This window comes from Aquarana catesbeiana, linkage group LG08 (assembly GCF_042186555.1).
Source record: "Aquarana catesbeiana isolate 2022-GZ linkage group LG08, ASM4218655v1, whole genome shotgun sequence".
In the NCBI taxonomy this organism is placed as follows: domain Eukaryota; kingdom Metazoa; phylum Chordata; class Amphibia; order Anura; family Ranidae; genus Aquarana; species Aquarana catesbeiana.
The window spans coordinates 227,004,998-227,023,766 of record NC_133331.1 but is presented as its reverse complement, the minus strand read 5'-3'; the positions used below and the strand labels follow the sequence as shown (position 1 = coordinate 227,023,766).

The 18,769-nt window shown below is 41.3% G+C and overlaps 1 protein-coding gene across 3 annotated transcripts in view; it reads left to right on the top strand.

The window, feature by feature from the left end:
• PARG (poly(ADP-ribose) glycohydrolase) overlaps nucleotides 1-18,769 on the top strand; it is a 213,011-nt gene that overhangs the window by 127,120 nt on the left and 67,122 nt on the right. For all 3 annotated transcript variants that reach the window (XM_073596909.1, XM_073596907.1, XM_073596908.1), the window contains one exon: nucleotides 5,630-5,790. In XM_073596909.1, the coding sequence (XP_073453010.1) occupies nucleotides 5,630-5,790 (161 nt within the window). The remainder of the gene's footprint in view (nucleotides 1-5,629; nucleotides 5,791-18,769) is intronic.

The window sequence follows — 18,769 nt, the reverse complement described above, 5'->3', positions numbered from 1 at the left end:
ATTTGAACACCGTTTACATATGCGGGCGCGACTTCCGTATGCGTTTTCTTCGCTGCGCGAGCTCGCGTGGACGGGGGCGCTTTAAAAAAAAAAAATTTTTTTTTAATTTATTTTGTTTATTTTTAGACTTTTATAAATTGTGTTTTAAAAAAAAATGTTTTTTTTTTTTTACTTTTATTGCTGTCACAAAGAACATCCCTTGTGACAGTAATAGGTGGTGACAGGTACTCTTTATGGAGGGATCGGGGGTCTAAAAGACCCCCGATCCCTCCTTTGCACTTCAAAGTATTCAGATCACCGAAAACAGCGATTCTGAATACTGTATTTTTTTAAATTCGGCAGCCGAGTAAACGGGAAGTGACGTCGCTTCCGCGCTTACATTGAGAAGGCTGGAACGAAGCCGCCCACAGCATCGTTCCAGCCCGCCCACAGCCGCCGGAGGCAGCCGATTGGAAACCGGGCCTCCCGATCGCACGGGAGGCCCGGTAAGAGCGGCGGGAGGGTGGGATGTCCCCTCCTGCTCCTCCGGTATAACAGCCGAGCGGCTTTTAGCCGCATCGGTTGTTATATACGGGTAGCCGATCGCCCGCTCGAAACAATGGTACAGGGATGATGCCTGCAGCTGCGGGCATCATCCCGGTATAACCCCGGAAAGCCGAGTACGCACATATGCGTACGGACGGCGGGAAGGGGTTTAAAGAAAAAAGCAGGATTTAGAGTATAGGGGATACCAGCAAATATGTCAACTAAGTACAATACATAGAAGAATGAGACACTGACGCGTTTTGAGATTTCGGGTTTACACTCTTCTTTAGGGATGCTCATGTATTGCGTTCAAAGAGTTTAAGGCCAGCTAAGTTGCTCCATTGAATAAGCCCAACAGATAAAAGTTATCAAAAATAAAGATGTTGTCGTCTGTGTGTATTCAAACACAGGACTATGGCCAGCAAGGAGGACTCTGTTACAGGCCCACAGCACCACTGGGGTCAGTACAACAGGGCCGGATCCACCAATGAGAACCCTGGTATGTTCTATCTACAGTATATTTGTTATCAAAATAGGTGGTTGATTAGAGACCATTGATTGGGGGGGGGGGGGGGGGGGCAGTAGGCTGCAGGGGTCACAGATTTAAGCCAGCTTGCAATCATATCTATCCTGCATGTGGTGTACAACCACAAAAAAATTACAACTTAAAAAAAAAAAACAAACTCCCTATCCTTCTTACTAAATACCTTGGACTGTCAACTTTCCAAGAAGGGGTAATTTGGGGGGTATTTTGTACTGTCCTGTCATTTTAGGACCTCAAGAAATGAGATCAATCAGTACAATTTATAGATATATATAATGGGTATTGATTGCTGGCAGTGGTGGGCACTGATTGCTGGCACTGTGGGGGTTTTTTTGTAATCAGGGCACTGATGATCGGTGCCCTGATTACATCCCTAGATGTCATCTGCGAGGAGATGCTGCTGATCGGCTCTCCTCCTACTCTGTCAGTGTGAGGCGAGGAGCGCCGATTACCGGCATCTGCGTGTTTACATGTGACTGGCTGTGATTGGACACAGCCGATCACATGGTTAAAGGGCCGCAGCTCTTTACAGAGATCAGGGGCGTGCCGTGTCCTAGAAACACAGCGCGGCCATTCTGGGAAGCCGTCGTATGACGTCCACCCAGAATGAGAGCCACACCGCCCCATCATTTGACGGTGGGCGGGCGGCAAGTGGTTAAATATTACAAAAAGAAAGCTCTAACTGTCTCAAAAATTATAAAAATCTGAAAATGTACCTGCATAGGAAGGGGTGAAAGTGTCACGAATTGAAGTGGTTAACAGCGCTTTAAGAATATATACTTGAATAGATTTTTTTTTTTTTTTCCTTAAATCAGAATTTGTCACTGCCACTTTTCTCCACTAGGCGGTGCTACTGTTCTTCAGGTCAGCTTACAAGTCCATGCTCTGTTTTAGACAGGATACATGGAAACACTAGCGTCTGCTGCTTCAGATAATTCACAGCTGTAATATTAATCACAGCAAATGGATTGTGGATTGGATTAAACATTGAATGTCTCAACAATTAGAAGTTTGAATTCAAACAGTATGTTTTTATGTGTGCTGCAACAAAATCCTCATCTACTCATTATGGTTTAGGTGATAGATGCCCACTGCAGATTTGTCTGTTTGGCCATCTACTTGTTATGATTAATTTAGATTACTAGGAAAAAAGCCTGTGTGTTTATATGTGTATATGTGATATATAGAGATATATATTTAATTGGTCTCTGGCTTTAAAAGTGCAATACGTTATAAGGCAGGACAGGGTACAAGGGAAGAGACTAGAATTTGGAGTGACAGGGGTATCTGAAAAGACTGGTATATAGGAGCTAAGCAAGCTGCAGTCTGTGTGACCAACTAATAGCCAGGAGGCCGAGAGTTCATTATTATGCTTAACAAGCCCTGTAAGTGCAGAATGCTTTAACATTGTGAATTATTAAGGCCTCATTCTTCCACGGAGCCCACCTCTGTCCGCCAGCTCAGCGGGAGATCTCGCCGTTGATCTCCGCTGAGCCGGCGGATGACAGGTCCCTCTCTGCTCACTGAGCGGGGAGCAGCTTGTCAGGCGCCGCTGCTGCCTATGGAGGGATCGGATGAAAACGGACAGCGTGTCCGTTTTCGTCAGATCTCACCCGATCTGATCCGCCAGCAACGGATCTGGACGTAGGGCCATCCGTCTGCTTTTAGTGGATCGGACAGGGTCGGATGTCAGCGGATATGTCTCCGCTGACATCCGTCGCTCCATAGGCTAACATGGAGCGCCCGTTCAGGTCCGCCGTCAAAACTGACAGGCGGACCTGAACGGTCTGATCGTGTGAAAGGGGCCTAAAGCGAACAAAAAAGCCCTAAAGTATGCCCTTATTAGATTTCCCCCAAACTGTGAGCAAATGCTTATATAACACCCCCCACCAGTTAATTGGTGATGTAATGGCCATGTGCCGTATCTGGTTTCAAGTCACTGGCCACAAGAAACATTTGGTAGTGAGTGCAACAACTGCTTTTGATGTAGCGCATTCTATTCTTCCCATGGACTTTTGAGTATATAGATGTATCAGAGCATGGGTGTGTACAGAGGTCAGAAAGAGACTTAAAGTGGATGTAAACCCGATTCATGAAATTTGACCTATTTGACATATATCTGTAGTGTTTTATGATTTCTCTCCAAAGCCCTAAGTCCCATGTCTTTATGCTGCTCCGTTCTTCTGTTATCAGCATGATAACTTCTGACAAGTTCTCCTAGACGGGAGATAAAAGTAGCTGAAAATTTGTATTGAGGGAGGTTGCTATAAATATATTAGCAGAGAGCTTGTCTTGTCACAGCACAGCTCTGAAAGTATCTTTCTTCTGCCAATGTAGAGAGGGGGTGTGTGCTTTTCCTCCAATCAGCTGTCTCCCAGTGTAAGCCAAGAATACACTGCTACTGCTGAATGAGGAAGTGAAAATTATAAGCCGATGTAAGAATTCTAAAGAATACAGCAAGCTGAAGACAGCAGCTATACATGTAAAACGTATGTAGGGAGATTTGTTTCATCCCTGTGTATCATCTGAGGCTGTTCACTTCACTAGATATAGGAGAGTGTTTACATCCACTTTAAGACCCCTTTCACACTGGGGCGCATTGCAGGCGCTACAGCGCTAAAAGTAGCACCTGCAAAGCGCCCTGAAAGAGCCGCTCCTCACACTCGGCTTTCACACTGGAGCAGTGCGCTGGCAGGATGCTAAAAAAAGTCCTGCTAGCAGCATCTTTGGAGCGGTGTGTATACCGCTCCTGCCCATTGAAATCAGTGGAGCAGCGCGGCTATAGCGCCAGCATAGCGCTGCTGCAGCAGCACTTTGCGGTGGTCTTAACCCTTTCTCGGCCGCTATCAGGGGGTTAAAACTGCCCCGCTAGCGGCCGAATACTGCTGGTAAAGCGGCGCTAATAATAGCGCCGTTTTACCGCCGGCGCCCGCACCGCCCCAGTGTGAAAGGGCTTGAAGGGTCCCACCAAACATGCACAGTGTGACTGCATTAATAATTTCCATCCTCAGTGCTGCAAGCTATGATTTTTTGTGGCATTGACACCTAGAGAATTGCTGCCATGTATTTCCAGTGGTACCATCAAAGGGGACAGGAATATTTTGCAGTACCATGACCAAGATGCATCCCTTGAGATAAAAATAAAGTGACATTTAATATTTGAGGTGACCTTATGGCATAAATTTGGTTTCAGAATAAAGATTTTACTTTGATTTCTACGTTAAATTTCCTATGCAGAAGGTGTAAAGCATGCTTGAAAACTGACTGCTTTTCCAGGTTAGAAACCGCTCTTCTGGCAAATGTTTTCTTATACTGACCTCAGAAAGATGGTGAAATATTGTAGTTTAGATGGTCATTCAGTACCTACTCTAGTCTGATAAACCTACAAATTCTGTAATGGAGATAAATGAACAGGTCAGCCAGTGTCTAATCGGAGCACCGATAGTGAATGATCTACTTTAAACACAATTGATTTTTTTTTTTTTTTTTTTTTCCCATTCACTTAGTTTTTTTTCTATTATCTGGTTCAGAAATATTGACAATCTGTTCACCAGATATATTTTTAATGTGTTTTGGGGAACAGATGAGAAGGATATAGGTGTATGTTTTACAGTTCCTGGAGAATGAAGCAGCCGAGGCACAGTCCTGAGTGAAATATATTAACATAGCTGCTATGCAGAAATATTTTTTTTTTTTTTTTAGTTTACTGAATCTACAGCTCCCTGACTTAAATATGTAAATTATTTACAGTACACAAAGTGTTAGCTATCTTTTGAACGTATTTCTTTGTGATTTTGTATGTTTTACAGTTCAGTACAACTCTTTCTAGTAAAAGTTTGCTGCTTTGTGAAATATTTCTTTGTACAAATGGGCTCCTGCTTGATAAGTAAGTTTGGTTATATCTTATATTTTGGGTTATACTTTCTTAAGCTGCTCCTATATCTGGGGGAAAAAAATGGAATGCTGTAGTTCTACAGATGACCAGCAGAGGGTGATGGAGATCCACTTTTCTCTTTTTGAATACTCACTTTCTGCCTTTTGGTCAAATATAGTACAGTACTAAATTTTAAAAATTTGTTTTGGAATTTGTGATGTAAAATTACATTATTTTTTTTTTTAAATGTTTTTTTCTTCAAAAAAATCTGAACTTGGGGTGTGTATAGTGTTCTAGAATGAAACCGAGTATAAAAAATTGTTTTTATAATTCCTGAAATAAACATAGGGCATGTGCCCTGTACTGAACTGACATTGTTATGCCATAAAATATCTAATTTTCTTATGAGCTTTAATTTACATTTATAGCAATCGTCTTGACCGTCCATTGTGATCAATAACTCCAAGGTTTTGTATTATTTTATTGATTGTCAATCTACAATATGTCAAATTAAACTACCTTTATTAATCATGCAGATAAATGGCACTCTGCTGAAACTGGCCTGTTGATTTAGGCACCAGCTACAAGCAGCACATTACTCTTGCTGTGATTTGGTGGTCAGGCCTAAGTTCGTTTTGGCAAATTGCTAAATGAATAATTTTCCTGTTTTGTTTTTTCTGTTGCAGCCTATCCCATTGCTGAAGAAAAGAATGAATCATTCTATCACCATGTCACAAGAGCAAATATCATGTCTCCTGGCCAATGCATTCTTCTGTACCTTCCCTCGCCGAAATGCTCGGAATGTGAAGTCTGAGTATTCTACCTACCCAGACATAAACTTTAACAGGTACAGTGTGAATATGGGGATGTAGATATTTATATGTTGTTCCTTAAAGCACAACTGAAGAGATAGATAGATAGATATATATATATATATATATATATATATATATATATATATATATATATATATATATATCTATCTCTATTATCTCTATCATTTCTATCTCTACCTCTTTTAATATAATGTATGTATTTTTTCTATTCTTTAATGCAAGAACTCTATAATTGCAAATTGCAAGTTAAAAATTGTGCAGGCATGCTGGTCTATTTTACCATTTAAATGATCCATATTTTGTATATCCCATCTTTCCCAGTCTTCAGCATTAGTGGAAGGTGATGAAGGAGCTAGGTGCTAATGTAGGAACTTTTTTTTTTTTTTCTTTGCCAGGACCTGGACACGTAATAGGGAAGTTTAATCCCCCACTCAATTCCTCCTCTCCTCTGCTGTTTTCCCAGCTAGTTTTTACTTGTTTTAAATAAGGCAGCTGTCAAATGAGAAGGGAAAATACAAAACATGACTGGGAGGCTTCACACTGTTCTGTGCAGTGATAGCCACTGCCCATTATGCAAATATAGGAGCATAAGGACCTTTTAAAGCTGGCCATGCAGTTTATTTGTTTTTTCCTTCAGCTCAGTGAGCTGAACAGAAATAAAAACTGATTGCTCCATCCACACAAATAAGGATGGAGGAATACACCATGCTGGGACATTGTATTGTGACGTTAGCACCTGCTTCTGTCAGAATAGCCTGATTTGGGCCAAAAACTGATTGGCTGCAGCCACTGATTAAGGAAGATATTCCAATATGTCCCTCAGTGTGTGGTTATCTTCACTCAACAGAAGTTGATCGTTTGGTTGACTTCTGTCTAGGGGGAACCATCACACCGATTGAAATTTGGGTGATCCCTGTCAAACCAGATATCGATTAGTGTATGGCCAACTTTAATAGGGAAGTGTAGAAAACTTATGACCTCTGAGCTGTTCAGGCAGCAGAGCTGAATCCAAAAGGTCATAGAGCATCCCAAGTCTTTGACAGCATCTAGGACACCTTTTGGAAAAGCCACAAGACAAATCGTTTTGCAGTGCACTGTTTTTAACCTGCATCTTTAATTAAAGCTTTTTGGTGATCGATAACATAAATATATGGTCCTGCTTGATTCAAATCTTTTGAAATTCTTGCATTTGTACATGTGGTTAAAAACAATGATGGTATTAGCTCTACTTGGCCTATTGTTGGCCTAAAACAAGAGCAGCTACAAATGCACATATTCATACTTATTGTGTGATGAAATAAAATCATTCAGTTGTTGATCTTCTGCTGTCATCTAATACAGGTATCTGTGAGCACCTAGAAACTGCCACTTTTTGTCAGCAGAAGTTTAGACAAGTTCTAGATTTGCTGTAGAGATCAGGAACACTTAGGTTTCTTTGCTCTAGACGCTGTACATTTGGTCCATTGTATCAAAGGAGCAGGACAGAGATGGCCAGATGCTGTACTTGGCTTATTTCCCCAACAGAAAATGTACCTCATTATCGAAGACGTTTAGGGTCTGTTTGAGGCATAACTAATATTTGAAAGACTATACTTTATGGGACACATGGGTGTGACTTACACTATTATGAAAGGTAGAAGGAATGAGCAACAACTTGTAGAAAGAAAGAAAGATGGGGATTGCATTTTTTTTTTTCTGTTCTACAGCTCAAAATTGTATCTGTGGCCCAGTAAGAGACACATACATTGGTAAAGTGAACCTGTGAGGATTGAGGATAAGTATTACCATTAGAAGGGCTACAACAATGTGATGAATAGTTAGTCAAATCAAACCCTCAGCATTTTTATCTTAACCTTTTGAGCACAATAAAATAACCATTCCCCAGTAAATGATTTGTTAACATTATTACCTAAGCCCTTGCCTTTTAAAACTTTCCACGCTGCTGGATACCACTCTCACAGTAATGTTTCTCTGAAGAGTTCAAAGTGGACAGTGCAATCTCCAGCTAGTCTAGTCGTCAGCTAGGAAGCAGCAGACTTACCATCCCCAGCTACAGAGCTGTGTTTTTCTATTGATGCGCACAGCATAGGAAAAGACAGCTCTAGTCCTTGCATGCAAGGGTGGCTCCATCGGATGCTGCAAGAGAAAGGAGCTACCCTTAGACAGGAAACCTGGGGCAATGGTCATGACACTAGCCTAAACAGGAACATAGACAAAGAATTTTTTTTAATGAAGCTGCATACTGCATACTGCATACATGATTAAATCAAGCGGAGAAATACTGTGTGTACAGTTCTGGGTAGCAGTTAGATTGTAAGTTTATTCTTAATTGCAAAACCTCCAAAACGCACAAAAAAAGAAAGTGCAGTGTCTGCTGCTCCACTAACACAAAATTATTGTTCGGAACGAGAATTCTGACTTTCCTCTTCGTTTGCTGTTGAAATGCTTGTTCTGGTTCAGAAACCTCTCTGACAGCCACGCAACTAGCATTTGCAGAAGATCTGCGTTGGTAGCCTACAGGTACAGGTTTCCTTTAACATTGAAGTAAAGGTTCTCTCTCTGTCATTGGCCTGAAATAGAAATCTGGCAAGTGAAGTCAGAACTCTGCACTAATCTACAACCCCTGGCAAACGGTATGGAATCGTCACTTCATTTAATTGTGTAGAAAAAAAACTAATCAGACATGCCTCAAAACTATGTTCATTTAACGTTCCAACCATCTGACTTTAAGAAAACGTTAAAAAAAATAAAAAAAGAAAGAAAACTTGTCAGTTGCAACTGTTTTTCCAGATCAAGCAGAGGATAATAAAAAAAATATGGAATCTCTCAATTCTGATGAAAATATGGAATCCCCACGTACTTTGCAGTAATAAAACAAACATCTGCATCAGATTACATCCGGAAAAATGATGTCATCACCAAACATCCTTTCAATTGATGGAATAAGAAAAGTGTTCAAAATCTCAATATAAATTTGTGCATTTATTGAAGATTTGATGACAGTCATCTTTCCCGTACCTTTACCTGACATGCAACCCCATATCCTCAATGATTGTGGACATTTGCATGTTTTCTTCATACATTTCACTGAAACGGCACCAAACAAAAGTTCCAGCATCATCTCCCTGCCCAATGCAGATTGGTGATTCATCACTTTATATCACTTTTATCCATTCATCCACAGTCCATGATTGCTTTTCTTTAGCCCACTGTAACCTTGTTTTTTCTGTTTAGGTGTTAATGATGGTTTTGGTTAGTAAAAATCAAATGGGAAGGTTGTTTAAAGGGAAGCGTACTGGTAGACCAAGGAAGACCTCAAAGCGTCAAGTTAGAAAACTTAAAGCAATATGCCTTAAAAGCAGAAAATGCACACCAAAACAAATGGTCAGAAACTGGAGTCAGTGTCTGTGCCTAAAGGAAATGGGATTTACATACAGAAAAGCCAAACGAAACCCATTATTGACACCTAAACAGAAAAAAACAAGGTTACAGTGGGCTAAAGAAAAGCAATCATGGACTGTGTATGACTGGATGAAAGTCATATTCAATGATGAATTACCAATCTGCATTGGGCAAGGTGAATATATAGTAACGTTGAATAAAGACACCAGTCCATCCAGTTCAACCTGAGTGAGTGTGGGTGTGTGTCTACAATTGTCCCTATCCCTGTACATTGTGTCTTATTTAAGGTACCCATATAGCGCTGTCAATTTACGCAGCGCTCCACACATACATCGGTCGGTCCCTACCCTCAAGGAGCCCAAAATCCAAGGTCCCCAACTCCCATTCATATACCAGGACCAATTTGTGGACAGAAGCCAATTAACCTACCAACATGTCTTGATGATGCTGGAACTTTTGTTTGATGCCATTCCAATGAAATGTATGCAGATGACTGCCTGAAGAAAACATGCAAATTTTCACAATCTTTGATATAGGGTTGTGTGTTAGGTAAAGGTACGGAGGACACGAAGGTCGTTAAATCTTCAATAAACGCACAAGTTTATTTTGAGATTTTGGATGCTTTTTTTATTCCGTTTGAAAGGATGTTTGGTGAAAAACAGTTGCAACTGACTAGTTTTCTTTCTTTAAAAAAATAGTTTTGAGGCATGTCTGTTAGGGCCCTTTCACACTGGGGCGGTTTGCAGGCGCTATTGCGCTAATAATAGCGACTGCAAACCGACCCGAAAGTGCCGCTGCTTTCATTCCAGTGTGAAAGCCCCGAGGGCTTTCACACTGGAGCGATGCACTGGCAGGATGGTAAAAAAAGTCCTGCCAGCAGCATCTTCGGAGCGGTGAAGGAGTGGATTGTATACCGCTCCTTCACCGCTCCTGCCCATTGAAATCTGCGGCTCTGCAGAGGCGCTTTGCGGTGGTTTTTAACCATTTCTTGGCCGCTAGCGGGGGGTATAAGCCCCGCTAGCGGCCGCATACCGACGGTAAAGCGCCACTTACAATAGCGGCGCTTTGCCGCCGACGCCCCGCCCCAGTGTGAAAGGGCCCTAATTAGGCTAATTAGGGTTTTTTTTTTTTTTTTTTTTTGCCAGGGGTTGTAAATTCTTGTTCTCCATCAGTGATTTTTCAAGTAATGAAGCCATTTGATCGGTACGATGCCATAGTTTCTATCAGCATAGCTTTCCTTTAACAATCAATTCACTCTACTACTGATAATCCGACAGTAAAAATAAAAGTCTATGTCATTAATATATTAAAACACTGTACATGGTTAAGTGTATGTTGCTGTTTTCACTAACCTAAACTCAATGCATCCTCTGTAGTTATGCATTATATTTTTTTTTAGTTTCTGAGACTAACAGTAGAAACCGTATACTGTTTGGTGCGTTTAGGGGATGTGAATTAGAAAACGAATCAATCTATAGATTTTACTACTCCACACAGTTGCAGTTTAGAAGCCGGTTCAGTGCATTACTAATAAAATGTCAAAGTGATTTATAGGAGGCGTGGCTCTGGAAATCTGATCTAGTTTTTCATAAAACAACATTGTAAATCCTTTAGAACCCAATTAGCAGAAATATATGAAGGGATTTTTGGAGAGCTGAGCAGGATCTATATATGTATTTGATCATTCTTTTCCATCTGAAGCACTTTGCAATGCAGATGAGACACTGTCTGATTTACATACTTGCTGGAATCCAGTGACCTGTAGAAACACAATGCAATACTCATTCCCCATACTGAAGAGATATTGTATATGATGTCCCACTGGCTCTAATTTACCACTTCATGTGTTACAAGATTGCACCTATATCTGCATTCTGTGCTCATGTATAGCTGACTGGTTTTACAGATTCAGGAAACCTTTTGTTCCCCCCAAAAAACTGCCTGCTTTACTTCTTACCTCTATCTTCTCAGTAGGTCTGAGCAGATATATTTTGCAAAACCTTTTGCATACTTATAAACAATATGCAGATCATGCATGCAAAGATAACTTCTTTCTGTCACCTATGGGAGGAATAAACACTGGCAAACGACCTCTTCCACTACCAGCATGCCTTCATGTTTTTTGGGTTTTTTTGCTAGTGTCCTAGGAGGATAGACAGACGTCATTTTTCTGCTTTTCTTTAGAAAAAAAAAAAGAAAAACAAGCTATCTTTTTTTTTTTTCTTTTTTTTCCTAGCACTTTTATTTTCTGTATTCTTCAATTAAGTCTTTCCTCTACATCTCTGCTAGTAATGGTCTCTTCGATTGCAGTAATCTGGCATGACCATTCTCAGCCTGGTTTTTGGAGTGCTGCATCCAGACCCTACTGGAGTCAGCGTTGTGGAGATGGCATGGAAACAACCTTCAGCACTTGCTTCCAAACGCTGTTATGGCAACAAGTTAATCACAGGGGGCTTTCTAGGTCCAGAGCAGCTGGCATTACCTCAACACTCGCCCTGTCTCTGAAGACTTACTTTAAATAGGCCTTATTTGTACAGTTCACTGCTTGCCTTTTTAAATTCCTTGCCTCCCCGCTCCCTTTTCACCATGAGAGGGGTTAACACTGAGGGACTGAGACTGACAGCTTATGTACTCTGCACTCTTTCTCCCACCATACAGCATAAAGAGAGTCTCTTACAACTGGCTTCTGCTTGCAGAAGAGCTACATGAAATGCCAATCCTGGGTCACCTCCAGACATCTGACCCTCACTAGCTAAGAACTGTTTAGGTTTTGTGAGTACTCAAAGCCTTGCCTGGTACCCTGAGCTTTAGTTGCCTTATGGCTCTGAAGTCACAGCGTGTCTGTTTCTACTAGATACTGTCTGTTCTAGAGAAGGCAGTCCTGCTGCAATGCCTGACCACAGCCCAGAACTGTTTGCTCTGTGCTTTCTGAAGGTGCTAACATATGCAAACCTGGTATCCTGTTTTTCTTTGCTTCTAGAGTCCAATTTATCTTCAGAGTTTTTCTTAGCTGTGCTAGGTATGGCTGAGTCCCCTGCCTTGTTGGCAGGGATTCCTACTGTGCTCACACAAGACTTTGTGGGTGGTTCACCCAGTTCCTTGCTGACTGTGACCAAAGATCCTCTAAGCACATTCTCAAACCTTCCATCCCCAGCATCTGAGCCATCTGTCACACTAACCATATTGGATGCTGAATCACTCCAACCTTTACTTGATGGAAGCATCTTGAATTGTCTCCGAAACCTGCTTTCTGTCAATGCACATGCCTAGGGCACTCTGGTTTAAGTGCCAGTCTGTAAATCCTGCATCCAAGGAGCGCCTGACCTGCATGGTTAACCAGAGACATCAATTTGGACAGGCCCATTATATGAATATCAAGAATGACCCTGGAGGCAAGAGCACCCTCTCATTTCCTAAGATTATTGCACTGTCCTGTTTTTGTTTCTTTACCCTTCTAGTATACCCATTTAGGCCCCCTAAACTTAGTTCACTGGCTACCTACAAAGGTTGGTTAAAAAAGCCTGCTAAAACGCAGGAAAAAAAATTTGTTAATATTTGCAGACATCTGAATAATTTTGCCTTTCAGGCAATTGGGTGCAGGGAGTGATTTTCCAGAGATACAAACTGAACCTTTGCTTCCTGCTCCCCCTTCATCTCTTCACCTCCACCCTTCCTGTGTCAACACACAGAATAAGCAGATCTTTGTCTAGCCTTTAAGGGTTTTTCTGGACCAGGTTGTCATTGCCCCAGTTCCAGTGACGGAATGGTTTCAGGAGTTGTTCTCAAACTTGATCACTGTTTTCTTTCCCAGAGAAAACATCTGCTTCATTTGAAACTTGAAAGTCCAAACATTCTGAATGATATCCACTAAAGTCGGTCTTTCTGGCTTATTCAATAAGCATGCATAACTACAGGTCCCCATCTTTCCAGTGTCCTGTCTTTCCAATTTTGCCCCTGCACCCTGGGAGTTCAAGCAATCAATCATTAGTCTGTAGTCCAGGACAAGTTCAGTGGCAGTAGATCCTGATCTCTGTACAATGATTTTACTCTTGCAATCAGTGGAGCTCAATTCATGTACGTCCATTCGAGATCTTTACCATTCTGGAGCAAAATGTCTGGTTCCAACAAAAACCAGGGCAGACACCAAAACCTCTAATTAAAGCAACTGAAACATATCCTGGGGCTCCAGAGAGGTTCCGCAGATCGGGATCTTAACCCCTGCTAACACAGGTAACACATGGTAAAGATCTTGACTTGACGTACATGAAATGAGTTCCACTGATTGTAAGAGTGAAATCGCATTGTACAGAGATTCAGATCTACTGCCACTAAACCAGTCCCAGGACTCCAGATTGATTGCTTGATAGATGAGCTGTGTCGGAGGCTGATCTCATTTTTTCTGATACCAGTTGAGCACTTCTTCCACATAGCTGCACACTATACTTGCTGGCCCCGGAAAGTTACCATCTAACGGATGCTTTTACCAGGGTTACTCTCCTTAAAGGGACCACTCTTGATATTCAGACGTTGTGGCCGTTTCCTTTTCTGGGAGGTACCAGCATGCCCATGAGCTGCCTACAATCTAAGCAGCCACGTCTTTTGGTAAGTGCAGTATGCAGGTGGTAGTTATCACTGTGGAAAAATGCCCAAGTGGATCTGAACGATCTGGATACAGTTTAAAGGAGACACGCTCACAATTTTTAATCTTTTAGAATCCATTTTATTTTCATTTGCAAACTTTTGCACAGACTTGCATTACGATTTATTGATTAATAGAATCTCACCCATCAGTGTATATATACAATTTTTATGTCATTTAAAGGGACAGTACTAATTTCAATAATTCACTGTAATTTACACAATTTTTATGCTTGCATTCAAATTCTTAGTTTTTCATATTTTCTAACGTTGCATTATTTACTTACAGTAGTTAGGTTGGGCTACAGCTCAGCTCTCAGCACTGTGAAGTCTGGATTCTTTCTTGCTGTCTTTGGGATAAGATTATTATCCTAACATCCCTTGCTTAAGGTGTTATATAGGGAGTTTCCCATGCATCTTTCCCCATTTATCCCTTGTGATTCTGTTGGATCAAAATTGGTTCTCTCTGCATTTGAAGGAACCACCATTGAACTCCTTGGATGTATTTCTAGTTCACCCTGAGGGGTTTCTTTTTTGGTAGTAGTTGCCTGAGATGATTGTATGATCTAACAACCATGTACATGCAAGGTATGCCATTTCTTTTGGGCCTGAAATAGTCAGGTGAGTTGAGGCCTAGGACTTCTTCTGACCTAGGGCAGTTCCGATAATCTTGTCAACCAGGAACATCGTTCTTTGATTTCTCTGTCCGGTTGTAGCTTTCCAATTGGAGCTTCTCTTCCTTGTTTAGACTGTAGTTCAGTCTGTGATTCTATCTTTCAGCCACTGACTCTTTGGTATTCACAGATGGCCCCTGTAGCGTGGTTAGAGTTCCTATTCCACCTTTCTGGGTGGTTCAGGTAGTCCACTTTTCAAGCTTGGTCTTAAAACAGAACTAAACCCACTCATTTAACTGGTTTCCCAAAATCGTTACATTCAAGGCATGAATGTAGGTAGGTGAGTAGTTGATTTAATTTCCTAGCAATCCCAGTGACATGTAGGCTAGTGTGACATTGGCCTTGGTGTTTTAATGACAAAAGCTGTAGTTCCTATATCCTTTTGAGTGAGTGAGCATTTTTATTGGGGTTGAGACAAACCATAACACGTCTTTAACATTGTAAGCATACCTGGCAGCATTATGGTTTGTCCCAAACAGTGTCACATTCTTGCTACACAGTTTGGTGTACATGTAAATATATAAAAAATATAAGTAAAAGCATGTGGAATAAAATAAACCCATCCAGTTATCAGAATCCAACATGTTTGCAATATTCATCCTTTACCCTGTGTTCTGTTTAACTCTACTGTTTGTTTTGCAATTTTTGCAGCTTACTATAAGGACACTGTAACACAAGGCAATCGTTTTACCAACTAGAAAACTAATGCTTAATTGCCCTTCTTTATCATGTTTATTAATGAGGCGGATTCTTCTCAGGCAATACAAGTTCAAAATGATTGATGCATGTCAGGCTCAGGGCTTGTGTAGGCTGGCTTTGTTTTATGAATGCTGCGCTATGTATTTAAATGCAGAGCTACTAAAGACCGTATGTTTAAAAAAAAAAAAATTAGACGGGCTGCCTTGAACTGCTTTGCCTGGAACGTAAACAGATTTTAGTAGTATCTGCTGTATCCAGAGCAACACAAAGCAGGTCAAACGGAGTCTTAGGTCATCCACATTAAACAATTCAAGTAAAAAGGAATTTTGCAGACTTGCAGTTAAAGGGTACTTCAAATGCAGAAAATTGCAAATGTAGTCCATCTACACAGGGACTACTTGCCTTCATCCCCTGACACCATAGCATCTCAAATGACTGCCGGTGTCTTGCCGAATAAGTTCCTTCGGCGGATAAGTTCCCCCCCTGTACTGCGCAGGCGCAGCGCCTGCGTAGTACCAACTAGTAACAGCCGCCGGAGATAGCCGAAGCTATCCACAATCAGCTGTACACGGCGCCTGCACTCTGGGTCCAGGTTCCTTCCCTACCATCCAAGTGGACCTAGAGGGGGAATCTAAAAGAGCCGAGCGCAGCGAGGCCGTGCCCGAAGCATGGCGAGCGAAGCGAGCCCGCGAGGGGCCCTCTTACAGGCGCCGTCTACAGCTGATTTGGACCTATTCCCCTTCGGCTATTTCCGCCAGATCCTACTGCGCAGGCGCAGCGCCTGCGCAGTAGAGGGGGTCCTTATCCGCCGAGTGGAACTTTCTCGGCAGAACACCGGTTCTTCTTGGTTACCATTATCATCCCAATAAAACCACCTCCATCATTTTATAGCAGGAGCTTGAGGAGGATAGACCGTGGACAGTAAGTTAGTTAAAAAAAATATTAATGACCTGATCTTAAAATTGGAATTTAGTTTTCCATGAATTGGAATTAAAGCAGAATACCAGTCTAAAATAGATTAGAATAAATAGCTCATTAACAAAAATCTGCTTCTATATTCACCTTCAATCAAGTACTTTTTTCTGCTGTTACATGTCCTCAATCTGATGGTTAGCATCATTCAACCCACTTTCTCTGAGCCAAGTCATGATGGACACCCCCAGCTTGTTACTGGACAGTTAAAGGAGAAGCAGGACAGTTAACTCGCATTTAATTAATTAAATAAAATATATGGTGGATAAGCGACTTTGTGTCTTTGTTTTGCATTCAGGTGTAGATACTGGGGGTTTTCCATGCCCCTTTTTTTTTTTGCAATATTTGTATACCCATGTTTTACACAAAAGTTTGCTGTATGAGTCACAAATCTTAAATTTACAAATCTTCATCCCTGTAAAATGGGAAGGGACCCACACAAATTTAAACTGTGAAATAGTAAAGAAGAAAAAAACTGATATGGGCACAATTTCAGAATATTCCAAAAATTTAAGATCTTGCACATGATCGATCATGAAAAATATTAAACATAACACGCCCTTCCTATAAAAACTGACATCGATGTCCAGCATGTACCATTTGGGGTGGCAACATCCTCTAAATTCTATTTCTTTATTAAAATAATAAGCAGGATTATACTTGCCTGCCCAGCGCAACAGTATTGCACAGAGCTGCTCTTCACCTCCTTTTTCTGGTGTCCCGTGCCAACAATCTTGGGTCCTCCTGTTCTTTGTCTGCCCCCATAGCACACCTCTTGCTGTGGGGGCAAACATGCAAGCTTGCTCCCAACCTGGGCTGTGTTTGTCCATAGACACACTCAGAACGGCTTGGCCCCACCCCCCCCCCGCTCTCTGCTCACAGGATTTGACTGACAGCTGCAGGAGCCAATGGCTCTCACTGTTCTCAGCAAAGCCTTTGGGACCAGGAGGAGAGGGAGAGAAGACCTGCAGGTAGGCACAGTGCTGCATCAATACACACAGACAATGCATTAAGGTAAAAAAAAAAAAACCTTTAAACTTTAGAACCACTTTAATTTGTGTCTTTTAGATCCGACTAGAGTTCACTTTACAGCAAACTGGTTACTAGTGTTTTACTTATGCGGTTAAACTTAATGGCTAAGGTCTAATGTTTGGATTATGAGCCCTTAGGTTCAGGCTATACTCCAGTATTCTGCATGACTAAGGTCTAATCCTAGGGTTCTGTGCCAGTTTGTTCAGGCTATACTCTGGTATTCTGCATTGCTAAGGATCTATTAAAAGATCTGTTTTGATTAGTATTGCTTTGCTTGAAAGACGGAAGGCTGAAGATAAACAGTCTCTTCTTTGGCTGGCGGTCAGAATGCCTGCATCTGCCTCTTTGTTAAATTTTAGTAGAGTTACGTGGTAGCTTGACAGAAGCTCTTAAAAAAAGTAGAATAAATAAATATGGCTTTTGACTTGCCAGAGGAAAAAATCTTTCCTGCAAGTCATTTGTCAACGACTTACGGTAATTTCACAAGAAGCATTGCCTTGGTTGCTACATTTACTTAGCAGTGTTTCTTAATTGGATAGATTCTGGGATTTGCATTCTTCATTCCCAGGAAAGCAGATGTTGCTCACGTCTTCATTATAATGTCTGGGTGTGTTTACATGCTCCAGAACATGCCTAGGATAGGGATGTGTGGTGACTACCAGAAAAAGAGATCCCATAAAGGTGGTCTTTAATTAGGGGTTTAAGCATTCAGTTGGGTTAATTTATCAAAGCAATTGTTAAATTAGTCACCTAACCAGTGAACTTGACAGATGTGGCTTATTTATAATTACATTTGTAAAATATTTAGACGTCATCTTACTGCAATACCATGTGATTGGCAGGCTCTGGAAATATTCATGTGCAGTTAAGTCTGATTGTATTTGATAGACTTGGGTGCAACCAACATGTCGGATTTTTCCAATCTGAGTAAGCTTTATATTCAGGCAGCAGGGTATTTCTCAGCCTAATTCAGACTTCAAAATGTTGAGAAAATATTGTAGCCACACAGGGAGTGGTTGGCTTATAAAATTAGATTGTGGAAAGGAAGCGTTAAGTTGACCATACACCGTTCAAGATGAACCGGTCAAAATCTGCTCATTGGGTGGCCCTGGCAGCTGCCTCGCACTTGACATCCCTCAATTGAAGATCCAAAAGAGCTGGTGGAAAATTTGTTGGCTGAAAAGTGGCTGCATCCAATCAATTACAGTTGCTGTGCGGGGCCAACTGTCAAAATTTAATAGCCGCAGAGGGAGATTTTTCTATCCACCCTGCATAGCATGAATGGAGGAATCTGTTAGTTTTGTTGAGAAAAAAAAAAAAGCTTAAAGCACAACCATTGTGTAGCACTACAAAGTGGGAAACGGGAGTCTGTAATTTATACGTATAAATGGGAGTAGCCACATTTCTCATTTTGCATACAAACGCTGAATAAAAATAATAGTTGGGAAAGTTTCAAACAAAAACGTTGAAAACCTAAATTTCTAGATACATTCTGTGTATGGCTTTGATTGGGAATCATGTCTTTTTTTATTTAAGCTAAAGTGAAATCATAGGGGGAGTCAGAAAGGGACAT